Source organism: Lissotriton helveticus, chromosome 4_1, assembly GCF_964261635.1.
Source record: "Lissotriton helveticus chromosome 4_1, aLisHel1.1, whole genome shotgun sequence".
Taxonomy (NCBI): Eukaryota; Metazoa; Chordata; class Amphibia; order Caudata; family Salamandridae; genus Lissotriton; species Lissotriton helveticus.
The window spans coordinates 1,452,451,359-1,452,468,782 of NC_136063.1; the positions used below are offsets into that span (position 1 = coordinate 1,452,451,359).

General features: G+C 45.1%; 1 protein-coding gene across 3 annotated transcripts in view; it reads left to right on the forward strand.

Moving 5' to 3' along the window:
- The window catches only part of EXOC2 (exocyst complex component 2), a 948,514-nt gene extending 932,062 nt beyond the window's left edge, over positions 1-16,452 (forward strand). For all 3 annotated transcript variants that reach the window (XM_078688027.1, XM_078688028.1, XM_078688025.1), the window contains one exon: positions 15,525-16,452. In XM_078688027.1, the coding sequence (XP_078544153.1) occupies positions 15,525-15,618 (94 nt within the window). In that variant the 3' untranslated portion in view covers positions 15,619-16,452. The remainder of the gene's footprint in view (positions 1-15,524) is intronic.
- The last annotated feature ends 972 nt before the right edge of the window (positions 16,453-17,424 follow it).

Genomic DNA, 17,424 nt, shown 5'->3' on the forward strand with positions numbered 1-17,424 from the left:
AGGAGCAGCAGACCGGTGAGCTTCGTTGTGGTGCCCTGCAAATGCAGAGGAGTGACTTCTTCACTCCAAGGGAGATTACTTCATGTGTCCTTGATGCCCACAGGTCTGCTGAAGATCCTGGAGAAGCACAGACATAGACGACGAAGAAGACTTGCAGAACAGTTGCAAAGTGACGTGGTTTCAGGCTTTAATCTTGTCCCATGACACATCTGAGGACCCACCCACAGGTAAGCCATTAAATACCCCTGGAATTGTGTTAGGAAGACTCATGGGTCCCTCCCAGAGGAGACTCTGGACAGAGTGGAGGATACTCCCATGTCCTTGGTCCAGTTTGGTGCCAGAGCGGGATCCAAGGACTCCCTGAACTGGCTCAAACCGGAGTTTGCACGGAGGGCACCAAATGTGCCCTTCAAAGCAGTCTGGTGGCACAGGCAATCACCCCCACCCCAGCCTAATACATTAAGTTTTGTCTGTGACAGGACATCTATTGTTCTACCTTCCCCTGCTAAAGCTCAGCTCAGCAGCAGGAGGGCAGAATCATGTCTGGGGTCGGCAGCAGTACTAGCTTATTGGCAGACCCTGAAATGCTGTTACCAGTAGTAATGGGGGCTTCCCGGAAGAGCCCCAGTGCCTGGAGTCATATCTCCAACATCGGTAACGGTGTTGGGATATGATTTCAACATCTTTGATACCAAACATGCCCAGGTTCAGCACAGCCACTACATATTTAGCCATTGTGTAATGACGGATGGCCACTATATGTATCACAATGGCTGGCCGCACTTACAAAGCCTGGAGAATCAACTCCAGGGTTTGTAGGAGTGTTCTGCTCATGCAGGGGCACCCTCACACTTATAACCCAGTAGCCTGCCTTCAGGGCTGAAAAGCCCGCCCTAGGGGTGACTTATAGGTATTAAATTTAGTGACCTCAAAAAACTTAGATCTGTTTTAGGTGGTGCTAGCACCAACTTACAGAAGCTGCAATGGCAGGGTTGTAAGCACATTTTGAGTGGTCTCCCATGGGTTTCACAATACATGCTGCAGCCCAAGGGAGACCCCTGGTGTACCGGTGCCCTGGGTGCCTTAGTACCATATACTAGGGACACCAGTACCCAATTGTGGATGTGCAAAAGTACTTAAAATAATCAATTTAGGAAGAAAGCACAGTGACTGGGGTCCTGATTAGCAGGGTCCCAGTCAGACTAGTGTTAAAACATACTGTCACAATCAAAAAGTGGGGGTAACCAAGAAAGCAGATCCTTCTTTCCTACACCGAGTTCTCAAGAAGATCAGGACTGGTGGTCCCAAGCCATCGTAATGATTCCCGACTGAGCATGGAGTGTATAGTATCCAGAACCCCTGGGCTTGATCATATGTCCTCCGATCAGGATGGCCGTCCTGCAGCCAAGGTCAGGTAAGTTCGCAGCATGCAGCCCAGATGGATGCTCTCAGCAGGCGCAGTCTCTCTCACTCGTGGTCCTAACGAGACTGGATGCTTTCTGCATGGTAAGTGTTTATTCGGATACTGTTGGGGGTGGGGTATCTTGCCTGGGTGACAGTACACCTGTGTACCCACGATATCCTTACTTTTCCAGTGGGGCAGAACAAGTCACAGTCCTTGGTGCTCCTAGGGACCCCCTCTAACATACGGGGTCACCACAACTTACAGTCCACGGACTCCAGCCTGATCAGCATGGTGATTCTCTCCAAAGCTGCCCCTCCTGGCATACAGGGTCACCGCTTCACTGCCACACAGGGCTATGGCCATTTTCCTCACTGCAGTCTTTCTTCAGCTTCCCCTCCTGGCATTCTGGGTCTCCGCTTTGCTACCACATGGGCTTGCATCCCTTTTCCGCACAGCAATCTTTCTTCAGCGGTCCATCCTACCAAATGGGGTTTCTGCTCTCTACCACGCACAGGCTCCAGCCCGATAGGTGCACCACAAAGACTGGCTAAATTCACAGCGGCCCTCTCCGGGCCTCTAACAATTTAAAATTGAATACTGACAAGACGGAGGTCTTATTTTTTAACCAGAAATCTCCAATTCCCGCTGATATTTGGTGGCTGTCTGAGCTTAACCCTCCCCCGGTACCCGTTCAAGCTGCCCGCAATTTGGGTTTTATATTTGATACAGCTTTATCGTGTAAAACTCAAATCAATAAAGTTTCGTCATCTTGCTTTGGGAAGCTGCGAATGATTAAAAAAATCATCCCTTTCCTCCCCCTTGACTCTCGCAGGACGGTAGTCCATGCTCTCATAACGTCCCATTTGGACTACGCAAACAGTCTGTATGTTGGAGCTCCGGCGTATCTCATTAACCGTCTTCAGACAGTGCAGAACTCAGCGGCCAGGCTGATTTGTAATATTCCCTATCGCCACTCTATTTCACCCTATTTGGCCAAACTGCACTGGCTACCAGTGAGATACCGCTTACAGTTCAAGGCCCTGGTCCTTGCCTTCAGAGCTCTTAATGGTCGAGGCCCTGCTTATCTGAGGCACAGACTCAAGATGACACAAGCAACTCGGGACCTTAGATCTAATCATCTTCGCCTAATGTTTGCCCCACAATTCCGTCTTGCACGCACGGGTGGCAGGGCCTTCGCGGTGGCCACCTCCAAACTCTGGAACCAATTTCCGCTGGAACTGAGATTTCTAACATCAGAGTCTCTGTTTCGGAGGCTCTTCTCTCTGATTTAGCCCTCTCTGATCTTCTCTGGTTGTCGCATGTCTACAGCACCGGGACACTCCCGTTGGGGGTAGCTGAGCGCTTTACAAGCTTCAAAATAAATTTAAAAAAAAATACATAGAGGGTCACTGACTGCATACAGTTTGTGACTCAATCTGTGCAACAGCAAGTTCCTCATACCTCGCACAAAGAGTCCACTTGACAGTCTCCAGTACTATTCTATTCCTCGCAGGGTACACTGGTCTTGGCAAGCAGGCAGGCTCTGGTGCCCCAGGGCATGTGGTCCTGGTTTCCCTGGGTGATAACCCCTCAGCCAGCAGGCAGACTAGCAGGCCTTGGCTCCCAGTTCTGCTCACAGGCAGAAAACCTGCTTCTCTTGCCCTCGCACTGAGAGAGGGGGTCCCAGCAAGTGAAAACATAATATGTACAAAGTAACAAACAATAAAGACACAATTATTTCACATACATTGTTATTTAATCACAATGTAAGTATATCTTGAGTAAAACAAAAAGTGTATTTATAAATAGTTTACAAAATATTTACACGTGCCCCTGGGGAGGAGGGAAGTGGTATCGTGAGGGATGGTGTGGGTAAAGGATAGTGACATAAAACTTGGCCAAAAGGCCTCACTATACTTCGTAATTTTAGTCAAACACAGACCAAATAGACATTTAGTTCAAAAATTCATTCTTCCACATGTCATGCTCCACATAATTCGATAAATGTCAAGTTTATGGGGTGGAGCTGAGGAGAAACACAGAGCTGTTGACGTTTCGACCCCTTAAAAAACGCAGGTACTAATTATTCCCTTGCAGTGGGGTCTTCATCAGGACGGGGGACGGGGCAGGAAACCTAATGAGTAGATAACGAATGCATAATTCAATACATTGCATGAATCAGGATGATTTCATTGAATATTCAGCACACAAAAGAAAATAGACAAGACATACCCAGCGGTTGCTTGTCTTAGGTGGGAGTGGAAGAGTGGAGAGTCGTCTCTCGAAGAGAGGAAACTCGAGATCCTACAAAACCAGAAGTAATATAATTGACTGTCTGAAAACATTGGTCACAGTGGCACTTAAAAACGAGCAATTGCCAAGAGAAGGGGCACTTACTAAATAGGTGGAAGCAAGTCGGCCATCAAAGTGTAGTATTGGTAATGCGATCGTTCTGAGTCCGCCCGTGGGTCAGGCGCCTCGCGGTAAAAACCGCTGCAGCGTGGATCGTCGTGATAAAGTAACACATCTTTAAAAAGACCAGAGTCTTACTAAAAGTAACACTTGCGGGCAGATAAGAAAAAGGTTTCACCTAAAGAACGGGGGGCTTACCCGATGTAAGTGGAGTTAATCCATCTGAGTACGAAGCGCGGTCAGCAATGGAGACCGGCTTCTTCTTTGTTGTTCTATAGCCATGGAAACAGGCACACGCGACCTAGAACGTCACGGTGATTCATGGAAACAGAGACAGGGCTCTAAGAGTGGGAAGTGAAATTACGAGGAGTAAATTAGATTAAAACGGGCTAGCATGGTATGCCGGTTTCAGTTCACGACACTGGAGTTAAGGGCAAAAACTGTATAATCTGACAGTCGACAGGCATCTGAGACAACCCATATGGAATATTGTATCCAATGTAAAACACGTATATATAAGATAGCAAATAACACATTCAGCATATCGAGTGAAATAAAGACACATTTCAATACAAAATGTAAAACACCAATTAGTAAGAAAGAAAGGCATATATAGCAACATGAATTATTTCGTATTTAGTAATATACTGGTCATATGAGTATAGAACCCCACTTTGAAAAGAGGAAGCAGTTCATAGATAGGAGTTCAATGAGACAGAGATAGCAGCCAAAGTCAGTTTACAAATATATAGGGAGTAAGAACCCCATTAGTTCAGCGTAGCTAGTTGTGAAAAAGAGCTATCCTTCTCGTTTAGGCTATTATATATGGAGTCGAAGTGAAACATCCATTTGAGTTCTCGTATGTTCAGAATGTTTGAAACGTAACGTTACCACCTTGGGGCCCCAATGTGACTTTTTCGAGAATTACCCATTTGAAACTATCCGCAGGGTGTTGTGCAGATATGAAATGTTCAACCAACGGCGCGCCTTGCACTTCACATCGTATACGACTGGCATGTTGCAGGATTCTAGCTTTTGCCTTTTGTTGCGTTTGGCCAACATATATCTGGTTGCAGGGACATACTATGGCGTAAAGGATGTTACTTGTGTTGCAATTGGTGAATGATTTCAGTGGCACTCTGTGTTGATTATAATGAAACTCTTTGGTTTGTACCGTATTGTCACAGGCCTTGCATTGCCCACATCTGTGATGGCCCACGATGGGTGGAAGATTCCACATGGTTGGTAATGTTTGTTCCTCCCTAGGTTGTAGAAACTATCTCACCGCATGGTCTCTCACGCTTTTTGCTCTTCTGAAGGCATGTAGGGGTGTACTCTCTTGTCCTACTTCCTCAGCAACCAGTTTCCAGTGTTTATTGATAACACACTTTATTTTGTTACTTTTTGTTGAAAACGTTTCTGTTCAAGCTGGTCTATTTTTTCTCTGGGAGTCAATAAATGTTCGCGAGGATTGAACCACGCACGTTTTCTAGCTCGTTTGACGATTCTTTTTGGATAGCCCCGTTGTAGCAGGCGGTTAGATAGATCGAGGGATTCATCCATATAATCTTCTTTGTTTGAGCAGTTCCTACGAATACGTAGGAAATGCCCAAAGGGCACGCAGGGCTCTCGGATGGTGACTGTTGTATTGTAGGAGTGAGTTCCTCTCCGCCGGCTTCCGGTATAGTGTTTGCCAGACTCCTCATATATGGTAATGTCCAAGAAATCAACCTTCTTGTTGTCCGAGTGCATAGTAAACTTCAAATGCGGTGATTGCTGATTAAGCCATGAATAAAAGGATGTAAGTTCAGTATGATCGCCATTCCATATCAGTAGTATATCATCTATATACCTCATCCAGAGACCAAGATGATCTCTGAATGGGTTGAAATTGTTCAAGATGACGTTATCCTCAAAGGTAGACATATATATAATTGCTACATCGGGAGCAAATGTAGCCCCCATGGCTACCCCTTTGATTTGGAGGAAAAATTGATCCTTGAAGATGAAAAAGTTCTTTGTCATTGCTATCCTGAGGAGGGCAACAATGAATTCAGTGGGCACGGCCACCGGTGCAGGGCGTTTGTTAAGAGATCTAGTTACTACTGCTAAGGCCTCCTCCTGGGGTATCGAGGTGTAGAGAGAAACCACGTCACACGTGGCCAGAATTTGTTTACTGCTGTCGAACACAATTTTAATGGTGTGCATTGTATCCCGCAAATACGTCTTGGTTGACTCCGCAATGGGTTTCAGAAAGAAATCCACATATCTGCCAAGCGGTTCAAGCATGGAGCCACAACCCGAGACGATGGGACGTCCCGGGGGGTCCACCATGCTCTTGTGGATCTTGGGTAATGTGTAAATCATTGGTAGCCTGGGGTTCTTCAGATTCAAATAGTCAAATTCTTGTTCAGTGAGGAAGCCTAAGTCCTAGCCTTCTCTGGTGATTTCCAGGATTTCGAGAGCCAAAGACAATGATGGGTCAGCCGTGAGATGTTTGTAGCTAACTTCATCATTCAGCTGTCTGAAGATTTCTGATTCATATTTGGAGACGTCCTGTAAAACTATTGCCCCACCCTTATCGGCTGGTTTTATAACAACCTCTTTATTCTTGGCAAGGGACAAAAGTGCCTTCCTCTCTCCTTTATTGATGTTAAACTTGGTATAGGTATTTTCTTCCAAGACTTTGTGAATGTCACTCCAAACCACGGATTCTTATGTTAGAATCTTATGTGACATGGCATTTGCTGGAGGGACAAAGGTGGATGGGATCCTCAAGCCAGTCTGAGATCGATGTTGGTAGGATGGTGCATTACGGAAGAAATATTTCAAGCGGATCTTCCTGAAAAATTTGAACAGTTCAGTTTTCACTGAGAATTTATCCGGGAGATTGGTAGGAATATAAGATAGTCCCTTGCAAAGCACTTTTTGTACATCTTCACTCAAAGTATAACCAGAAATATTCACTACAGGGTCGATAATGGGTGTATGATCTACCACCGATGGGTCTTGCGTCGCGTTGTTCTTTCTCCATGCTGTTCTTGCTGGAAATGTAATTGCTTCTGAGGTTGGCCCCTGCCCCCATCCCACGAGTTGGTGTTCTGCTGCTGCCCCTGTTGTGGGCCCCTGGGCCAGTTGTTGCCTCTGTCTCTTGGTGGCCTCCATTGGCCTTGTCCCTGTCCTAAAAAAGGAGGGTATTGGTTGGGGTTATAACCGTAATCCTGGTCGGTATAAGCATTACTTGGGCCTGCTTGGTCAGATTCTCCCTCTGAGCTGTAAGACGAATCCGAGAATGTTGTATATGGACGTCTGCCACGGTAGGGGGCACGGCCTCTGTTGGTGAATCGGCCCTGGTTGTCTTGCCGGTAATAGTCCTCTTGCAGGTAAGGATAGGTCTTCTTTTTATCATACAATCGTAAGTCGCGTGCAAGTTTCTCAATTTTCTTGTTCTGTGTGGTGAGTTCAAAATCCTTCGCGAGGTGTCCAGTTTGGCTAAGGCCTCCTTGGCATTGGTGAGGGTGGTATCGCCGTTGATCTCTGCCTTAAGGGCATCAATTTCAGCTTTTATAATTTGAATTTGTTTTGCAGCAGTTTCCACACCTAACACCATCCAGTGGCGTGAACAGTTATTCGCGACGTGGCTGAAGCCTTCTTTAAATTTCGGCACCTCTACAAAGATCGCTGGTTCTATCTTTATTTGAAGGCCTATGGGGATAATGTTCTCTCTCAGGTATCTGGTCAAAAGATGGCCATGCCACCGAGTCCGGATCAGCTTTTTCTCCAGGCGTTCGAGGCGGGTGATCTTGTCTTTCAACGTAAAGTCAATTGTAGGGATGTTGGTGGATAGAAAATTACTGTTCGGATTTTGTAACAGTTGGTCAATATATTCTTCTGAGTATGAGAGTAGTTCCCTCTCAACCATCGTGTGCTAGGAAGAATTTAATTCGGAAAGGAAAAAGAACCTCACAGGCCAGCGCCTGCTCAGAGTAGATTATGAAAAAAGGGTTCACCCAATGCGTTTTTCAACCCCTGAGGCGGAAGCCGGGGGAGCTCTGCACTTCCTTGTGCACATTATTGTTTAAGCATGAGTTATTGATTGACAAATAGCCCGTTTTTAAAAACTGTAGAAATTTTAACTGGCCGCTTTTAATATTATTATACTGTTAAAATACCTTCTTGGAGCGAGACTGCTTCGCCCAAGACCTTTTTGGATCCCCCCTCTCAGCGCTGCTGTGTTTAGGCGCCGAGATCGAAAACAGTCACTTTGGCCGCCATCTTGGGTAGGGCAAGGCTGCCTGCCCAGGTGATCGCTCCTCCCGCCCTCCCAGGACATTTAAGGACTCCTCCCTCTACCCTCTGGTTACTGCGTTTTTCAACCCCTGAGGCGGAAGCTGGGGGAGCTCTGCACTTCCTTGTGCACATTATTGTTTAAGCGTGAGTTATTGATTGACAAATAGCCCGTTTTTTAAAACTGTAGAAATTTTAACTGGCCGCTTTTAATATTATTATACTGTTAAAATACCTTCTTGGAGCGAGACTGCTTCGCCCAAGACCTTTTTGGATCCCCCCTCTCAGCGCTGCTGTGTTTAGGCGCCGAGATCGAAAACAGTCACTTTGGCCGCCATCTTGGGTAGGGCAAGGCTGCCTGCCCAGGTGATCGCTCCTCCCACCCTCCTCCCACCCTGCTCTGGGATGGATAAAAACAACAGACCCACCCGTCCGCGCAGCGGGCGGGCGCAGCGGGCGCGCCGGCGGCGCGCCAAAGGCGCGCCAAAGGCGAGCCCGTCTGCGCCCGTCCGCGCCGGGACCGGGCCCAGGGCCACAACCCCTGTTCGGCCCATCCTGTACAAACGGAGTACTCTGCTGAGCCTTCGCCCAAACCATACCCCTCATTGTACCAAACTTGACCTGACACATACTCCTATGGGCACTAACTTAAAATGCTCTCATTGTGATATTGTCGTCCCTTTTAATAACGACATCCTCCACACTCAGGTCCCTAAGCAGGCCAAGGAGAAGTATATTACCATGGCCCTTATCAATGCGCGCTCCTTGGGTAAACACTGCCAAGAGATAGCCGATCTTATCATCGACTACAAATTAGATGCCCTGTATATTACGGAAACATGGATGGACGAGGCATCTGCTCCCGACTTGGTCACGGCAGTCCCACCAGGTTATAAGGTTTATAGGCAGGATAGAGAGAAAAATAGAGGGGGTGGCCTGGCTATCATAGTGAAAGACCAATTTAAGGTCCGCACATCCCCTATTCCCGCCATATCTTGCGAAGCTCTACATTTTAATATAAAATTCACACCGTCTTTTAGTTTTAACGGAGTGCTCCTCTATCGACCTCCTGGGGCCAGAGCAGCTTTCCTAACAAACTTAACCATCTTAATGGAATCATTAGCCACAGATGAGTCCACTACGGTAATGGGCGATTTTAATTTTTATCTTGAGCAAAATAATGATAGAGACACCTTCACTCTCACATCTGATTTAGAAATTATAGGACTCAAACAATTGGTTACGGCCCCAACCCATCAGGCAGGACATACGCTAGATGGCATGTTCACGAACGTGGAAGACCTTCAGGTGACCAAAATCCTTCCCATGACATGGACCGACCACTCGGCCATTTTCAGCAGGCTGACTATTAAAGATCTGTGTAGGAAGAATACTCCCCATCTCAAGTCAGGCACCTTCAAGGCGTGGAAGGACATAAACAACAACAACCTAAATATACTTTTAAATAATACTAAGCCTGAACTATCTAATGATCCCTGTACGGCTACTTCCCAATTTCATGAATGGCTGAGTGATGCCACGTCTCAATTGGCACCCACTAAGTCCCACTCAAGGAACAGAAGTATGCCGACTGCTCAATGGTACACAGAAGAACTAAAATTACATAAACAATTAACGAGAAACAGGGAAAGGTACTGGCGACGAACTTACGACAGTGAAAGTAAGAATAGATATAAAGAAGCGCTAGCCACTTATAAAACCATGATCACGACAGCAAAGAAGCACTTCTTTACTCTACATATAGAGCAAGCTAAAAATTCTACCAAACAGCTGTATAACTTAGCTAAAACCCCATCGGGTAACACACCAGACCTAAACCCTCCCCCATCACAATTACTATGTGATGCCTTGTCTGAGTTCTTCTTCACAAAGGTGAACAATATATATCAAGCGTTCACCTCGGAACCCAATACTACTGTTGTTCCATCTTCACAGATAGTTCCGAGTAACACCATGACGAGTTTTAAACCTCTAACGACCGATCAAACTAAATCCATACTGAGGACCATTAAATCAGGCTCTGCCCTGGACCCATGCCCCACTTCGGTGTTAGCCATGGTTTCAGACACAGTTAATCCCATTATCACCCACGTTTGCAATATAATACTGAGTTCTGGGACCTATCCGGACTCTTTAAAAAACACATTGATTAAGCCTTTGCTTAAAAAACCAAATCTTGACAGGAATGATTTGAAAAATTACCGGCCCATAGCAAATCTTCCATTTCTGGCCAAACTGACAGAGAAAGCCATGAACCAGCAGCTGTCAGAATATATTGAGAGAAATAATCTGCTTGATGATACCCAGTTTGGGTTCCGTAAATATCATGGAACCGAAACTGCCCTCATCAAGGCAGCGGATGATATTAGACTCATCCGGGACCAAGGAGGGACAGCCTTGCTGGTGCTCTTGGACCTCTCGGCAGCATTCGACACGGTTGACCATAAGACCTTGGTCGACCGTGTCGAAAAAATGGGGATCCACTCTGCAGCGAGAGACCTGCTTGCCTCCTTCCTGGCTAATAGAACTCAGGCGGTCACCCTTGGACCATTTCGATCTGCCAAATTGTCGCTGCCGTGTGGGGTTCCTCAAGGCTCATCCCTTAGTCCGACACTTTTTAACATCTATGTGTCGGACCTTGCCAATGTCATCAAGGCACATGGGATGAGCCTAACCTCGTACGCAGACGACACACAGTTGGTGTTGGCCATTAAGGGTGACGGACAGGAGGTGGCAGAAAGGTTCCAAAGTGGCATGATAGCCATCGGTGAGTGGATGGCAGGAAACTGCCTGAAGCTCAACTCCGAGAAAACGGAGGTCGTAATCTTTGGCAGTCTCTTGCCACCGTGGCCCGATTTTTGGTGGCCATCAACATCTGGCACCCCACTTTGCCCGACCCCCAAGGTGAGGAATCTGGGAGTCACCTTTGACAATCAGCTGAACTTCATGGCTCATGCCAATAAGGTAGCATCCACGGCCCATTTTAAACTTAGAATAATTAGGAAAATCTTGCCTTTTCTGCCTGACACAGCCGCCAAGACCTTGGTCACGTCATTGGTTTTAAGTTCACTAGACTACTGCAACGGACTCTTTCTGAATGCACAATCTAGAGTCACAAAGAAGTTGCAGATGGTACAAAATGCGGCAGCACGCTTGCTGTCCAAAAAACCAAAATTCGCACCCATCTCAGATACTCTAAGGTCCTACCATTGGCTGTCCATTCAAAACAGGATAAAGTTTAAAGCGATGTGCATAGTTTACAAAGTAATGCAGGATCAGGGGCCTCGCTTCCTTAAAGATCACCTAATACCCTACAGTCCGGCTAGAAAGCTACGATCTTCAGCACTTAACCAATTAGTGGTCCCACGTACCAGAACTGTGACTTGGGGTGACCGCCGTTTCCTAGTTGCGGCCCCCAAGATCTGGAACACCTTACCATATCACATTAAAGCCAGTCCATCGCTCCTACAGTTTAGGAAAAAGCTGAAGACGTGGTTATTTAACCAATAAATGTAGCACACCAGCCGCATCCTTACCTCTAGGGAATGACATTACTGCAGTCTAGCGCCGAGACACCCAAGGGTAATTGTTCGCGCTCTATAAATGTCAGAAAATAAATAAATAAATAAATAAATAAGTCACTGGGACTTGGGTAGTAATAGTACTGAGAGAGTGAAAACATAATATGTACAAAGTAACAAACAATAAAGACACAATTATTTCACATACATTGTTATTTAATCACAATGTAAGTATATCTTGAGTAACACAAAAAGTGTATTCATAAATAGTTTACAAAATATTTACACGTGCCCCTGGGGAGGAGGGAAGTGGTATCGTGAGGGATGGTGTGGGTAAAGGATAGTGACATAAAACTTGGCCAAAAGGCCTCACTATACTTCGTAATTTTAGTCAAACACAGACCAAATAGACATTTAGTTAAAAAATTCATTCATCAACATGTCATGCTCCATCCTCGCAACACAGTCCATCTGTCTGCTTGATAGAGGACACTTTTGAGGGTCTCAACCTCCCTTTCTTACCGTCCATTTCCAGACACCAACTGTGATTTATAGTCTGAGTTTTTGAAGTTTTATATTAGGGTTTTACTTCTTTTGGAATACCCACTTCCTCTTCTTCTTGAAAAGTAGTCTGCCAAAGCAGGAGATCTCCTAAAACTGATAATCCCACAACACAGGTAATGGGGGTGACTTGAGTACACAACTGGATGTCAGCCACAGTGATAGTTGCATCAAAAGGTTAGCGCAGGGTCCCAGTCCTCCTCTTTGATTCTCTTATCTGCCCCATCTCCTTCCTGAGATGTGCCCAGACCCCTTTCTTGTGACCTCTAAATGAATCAAAGAGTTCCCTTTGAAGTGTACAAGTGAGACTTGGTCATCCGCTCCCCAGTGTGTGTCCCACAGTCTACAGGAATGCAGCAATACACAAAATTGTCTTGGTGGGAATCTCTCTACCTCCTCCATGTTTCACCCTGCAAGCCTGGATCTCCCAACATCCAACCCAGGGTCCGCCATGTAATGCATCACCCACAGGCACACATAAACGAAGTTCATGTATACAGCATACACGTGCTTCACAGTACTGTATTCTCCATGTACTGTTCCACTCACAGGCACACATACATCGAGTATATGCATTTAATAAGCATGCATTGTCCAGCACTGTATCCTTTATCTATTGTACCACTCCTAGGCACACACACACATCCAGCATATGCATTTAACATGCATGCACTGTATCCTTCATGTTTTGTTCGAGTCACAGGTACACACCACATACACCCAGCACATGCATTTGTCCTGCATGCACTGCACAGCTCTATATCCTTCAGGTACTGTATCACTCATAGGCACATGTACACCCAGTACATGTCTACACCATGCTCAGTACTGCACTATCCCTGTATTGCACACGTACACCAAGTGCATATACACCACTTCTGCTCTGTTCACTACTTCAGACCAATCTGAAGTAGGCCAAGGAGGCGTTAAACACACAGCAGCAGATCTTTATATGTGATTGAGTTTGTAGGCCTCACTGCAGTGACACAGGTTAAAAAGGACCTGTTCAGGAAGCTGGCTTTTTATTTATTTTAACAAAACCAGGTGTATTATGTAGAAAGTATAGACGACCATTACAGGCCTTACATTAACAATTTCTCTTTTGTGGTAGTGTGAGCGAACAGTTTAGTCTTATCAGAGGGTAGATTTAATGCATTTGTTGAACACACACAGAGTTAATTAATGATTCACACACTCAAAAACAAACTTGAGACCAATTTCGAAAAATAAGTATTTTTATATTGATTTTAACACCAAGAACTTAGTTATGGGGTAAGTACTTTTCAGTTTGAGTTTTTGCAGGTAAGTAAAAATGTTCACTCAAATGTGTTTTTACGCGGAAATGCTTTCCTATGGAGGGAAAGGCATATACTGCATACAGATTATTTGCAATTGATTCTCAGTGATCCTCTCAAGGACTTATGGTGCTGGGGGGGCCAAGGTCCAAAGTACCACCAGTCAAGTTTACCTACCCTGAGTGTCCGATTGCAGGGGTGCTGGACAGGTTGGTAGCCTTGCGTGCTACACTGTAGACAAAGAGGGGGGATGCCTAGAAACAGGCTGCAAAGGGTCAACTTTGGGGCAGGTCCGGGACACCCCAAAGGAGGGCTAAGTTCATGGGGATCCTTGAGCAGGGGAGCAGTGTCATGGACCCGAGCCAGGGAGCTCTGGTGCAGAGGGTTTTGGTTGGTTGGTGCCCAGGCGGTAAAGGCACCCACGGATCTTGGTAAGACCTGCAGGGGGGGGGGGGAGGACAGCTGGGCCACTGGGCCACTCTTTGTGCTGGCCTCTGAGGTGCTGACGTCCCTCGTCATCTGCTCGGTCTTTGTGTCGGAGTCCGGATTGGACTCAAACAAACTTTAGTTGCTGCAAGGGGTCCAGTACCCGTGTAATATATTGCTCTCAGCCTCAGGGCTATAAGGTCTGCTGTAGGGGTGACTTACATATATTATATGCAATGACATTGTCATGGCACACAGTGAGTGTGCCATGTAATGTTTTCGCTCATGGTATGCACCATGACACGCAGTCTGCAATGGCAACCTGTTTGCAATTTTTGTGTGTCTCATAGTGTGGCATAAGACACGCTGCAGCCCTTAAGGACCCTCTTTAGTACCCATGCACTAGGGACTTCCTGGCGTGCTAAAATCCATGCCAGTTGGGTTACAATTAGACTTTAACTTGTTTTGGGGGAAAGAACACGTGCACTGATTTTTAGTTAGCAGGCCTCAATGCACTCTCAGTCGAAAACCAGCATCTAGTAGTTCTAAATGGGGAAAAAGTGGGGGGGGACAACTACAACACAGTTCCAGTTTCCTTTATTCCTACTGATCACTACATTGTATGCCACCACCATAGTGTTTGTTGTGTTTATCTCCTGGTGAAGGCAGTAGCCCTCCCCCCCACTATGAAGGAAGCATGTTGGGTGCCCCTCCCAGTCCACCAAGACTGCAGTCCATGAGACAGGCCTATGTTATGCCGCACATGCATGATCTGTTTTTGCCTATGACAACACAAGCTGCATTCGGGATTCAGACATCCGTACAGTTAGGTACTCAGGACAGGGTAGTGCATATCTTACCATATACAGGACGTTTCTATCTCAACAAGTTACTTACCTTCGGTAACGCTCTTTCAGGTATTGACTCTATCTAGAAATAAACTCCTCACCTATCCTCCACGTTCAGTCAATTCCAGAGCAGAACGGCGTTAGTGCAGAGCCTCACGGCAGCACCTGATGGTCCGCCAAGGTGCTCCTGAAAAGTTTCCGTATCCAGTCTTGCTTTTGGGGAATATATAAAAGGTGAGGAATCTGCAGCTTAACACAGCCTTTACCCAAAAGATCTTTACCGAAGGTAAGTAACTCATTTGTCAGTGTTTAATCACATAACCTGGAGGATTTGCTGTGCGGCATCTAAACCTGAATGCGGAGGGTTTTGAGAATACAGGTTATGAAATGCATTATAGATTGTAAGCACATAACTGTGGAATATGTTATTGTGCAAATCTGTGGAATTTATGATATGCACAAATCTTGGGAAATGAACACATTAAACTCATATAATAATAAGTACTATTGCAGTGCGTATGGTTTCCCGGCTATTCATACATGTGAGGCATTGTTTAGATCATGCAGGAAATTAGGCTTCAGTGGTCGTATGAGATTTTCTTTCTCTTATTTGCTGACAAAGTTACATAGGGGTGCTTAGCAGTATGAATTATTACTGTACTAAATAAAAGTGTCATGCATTGCTCTAATGAAAACTGTTGGAACAGTTTGGTCATAAATTGTAAAGAAACATTTTCTATCCTTGCAGGTTGCTGGAGGAACTACTAAACGAATTTAAGAGCACCATGCATTTGCAGCTAACCTGCTTCCAGACATCATCTTCTGGCATGATGAAAACCTAAGGCTAATAAGTTGCAGTAAACTGTAATGACACCAACAGCTGCTGTCCAAAATCCATACTTTTCCGTTCCTTGCTTTGACTTTTAATACTTGAATTAATGATTCAGACGATCATATTAAAAAGACATAGGAGCCCTTTCGAATTTGTGTCCAGCATTTTTGAGCTGTTGAATATTTAAACTCTGTATCTGGCACTTCAAATAAAAATGTCATGTGAAGCACAAACACAAATTATTTATTTCAAATGCCTGTACTCTTTTTGGATGTAGACTCTCAACCTCATACCTAACTTGGCATCTCAAGTAGGATCTCCTGTTTTCTTGTACTCTCATCAGACTCATACAAAGAATGTTCCCAATTTCTAAATCTGACACCATCTTGTGACCTATCTTAATAAAGAGTAACGTACCCCTCCCCTCAGCCATATTTAGAAGCTCCATACAATCTATAGTTAAACCCAGAATTAACAATTAACTTTCGGATATTGTTCTGGTTCTCTGCTTGATACCCTTGTGTAGCGCCTTGCTTTACCTCGCCAGCATTACTTCGTCATTTGTCAATATTTGGGTTAGCCTATGGGTTAGTTAAGAAGTAGATGAATTGGACAAGATAAAGGTATGAATAATTACGTTGCGTCTATGTTGTGGGCATGTACATAGTAAGTGAACCCTGATGTATTGGTTGTGTAATGTATGTAACAAGGTAAAGGCCAACAAGGTAGTGGTTAGTGATGTTGTGATATAAATCTCCTGTAAATGAGTAAGTAGTATACAGAGTTTCTATGGAGGCTGTACCATCTTAATCTAGCCTCCCCCAATTAAAAGATATGAGGCATACATTTGAGCATTATTTATATTGAATTTTCTTGTGGCAGTCTTCAGTCTGCTCCTGTTGTTTCTCTAAATTAGGAGGACTTGAAAATGTACACTTCGTTCCTATTTATATTATGGGTGGTATTTACCGTTACTGTTATATCTAAACTAGCCTACTGCAGCAAGGAAAGAGTCCATTTTGTGCCTCACTCATCTAAGACCACCCAGCATGAGCCCCCCCAGTGGACTCTTTTCTGAATGTATAAAATGTTTCTGATCATGTTCCATGAAGCCTTATTTCTTATTCTTTGTAAACTGTTCTATTGGCACTTTAGTTGTGATATGTGATATCTAAAACTAATGAATAAAAGGCATCAGCAACAATTGACCTTGTGACGTAATCGGGGCACAGTAGAATAATGATATTTATTATAAGATATTTACCATTAGCCACTTTCAGGCTTGTGATGTCCATTGCAGTCCAAGATACTTACAGAGGAGAATCTAGGCTTGTAATCAAAGGAACGGTGGGGGTTCAGGAAGGCTGTGGGTATGGCTGGATTGTGGGGAGAGGGTTGTCTTAGTTGATCTGTAGAACTTGGCCCTCTCTGCAGGCTCAGACCCAAACATTTCTGAATTTCTTTTTGTTGGCATTAGGACTCTGCGCCTTTAACCACTGTTAAGCAGTGCTAAAGTTCTTGTGCTCACTCCTTAAAACATGGTATAATTGGGCTACACTGGGTAGCTAAATGTATTTTACTTATAAGTCCCTAGTAAAGTGTTACTACTTGTACCCTGGACTTGTAAATTAAATGATACTAGGGGGCCTGCAGCAGTTATTGTGCCACCGACTTAACTAACCCTTTAAAACATTTCTCAGACCTGCCAATGTAGCCTGTGTACTGTTTTAAACTGCCAATTCGACCTAGCAAAATAAAGATTTTGCCAGGCCTTAACCTCCCTTTTTAATACATATAGGTTTTCCCTGAGGAAGGC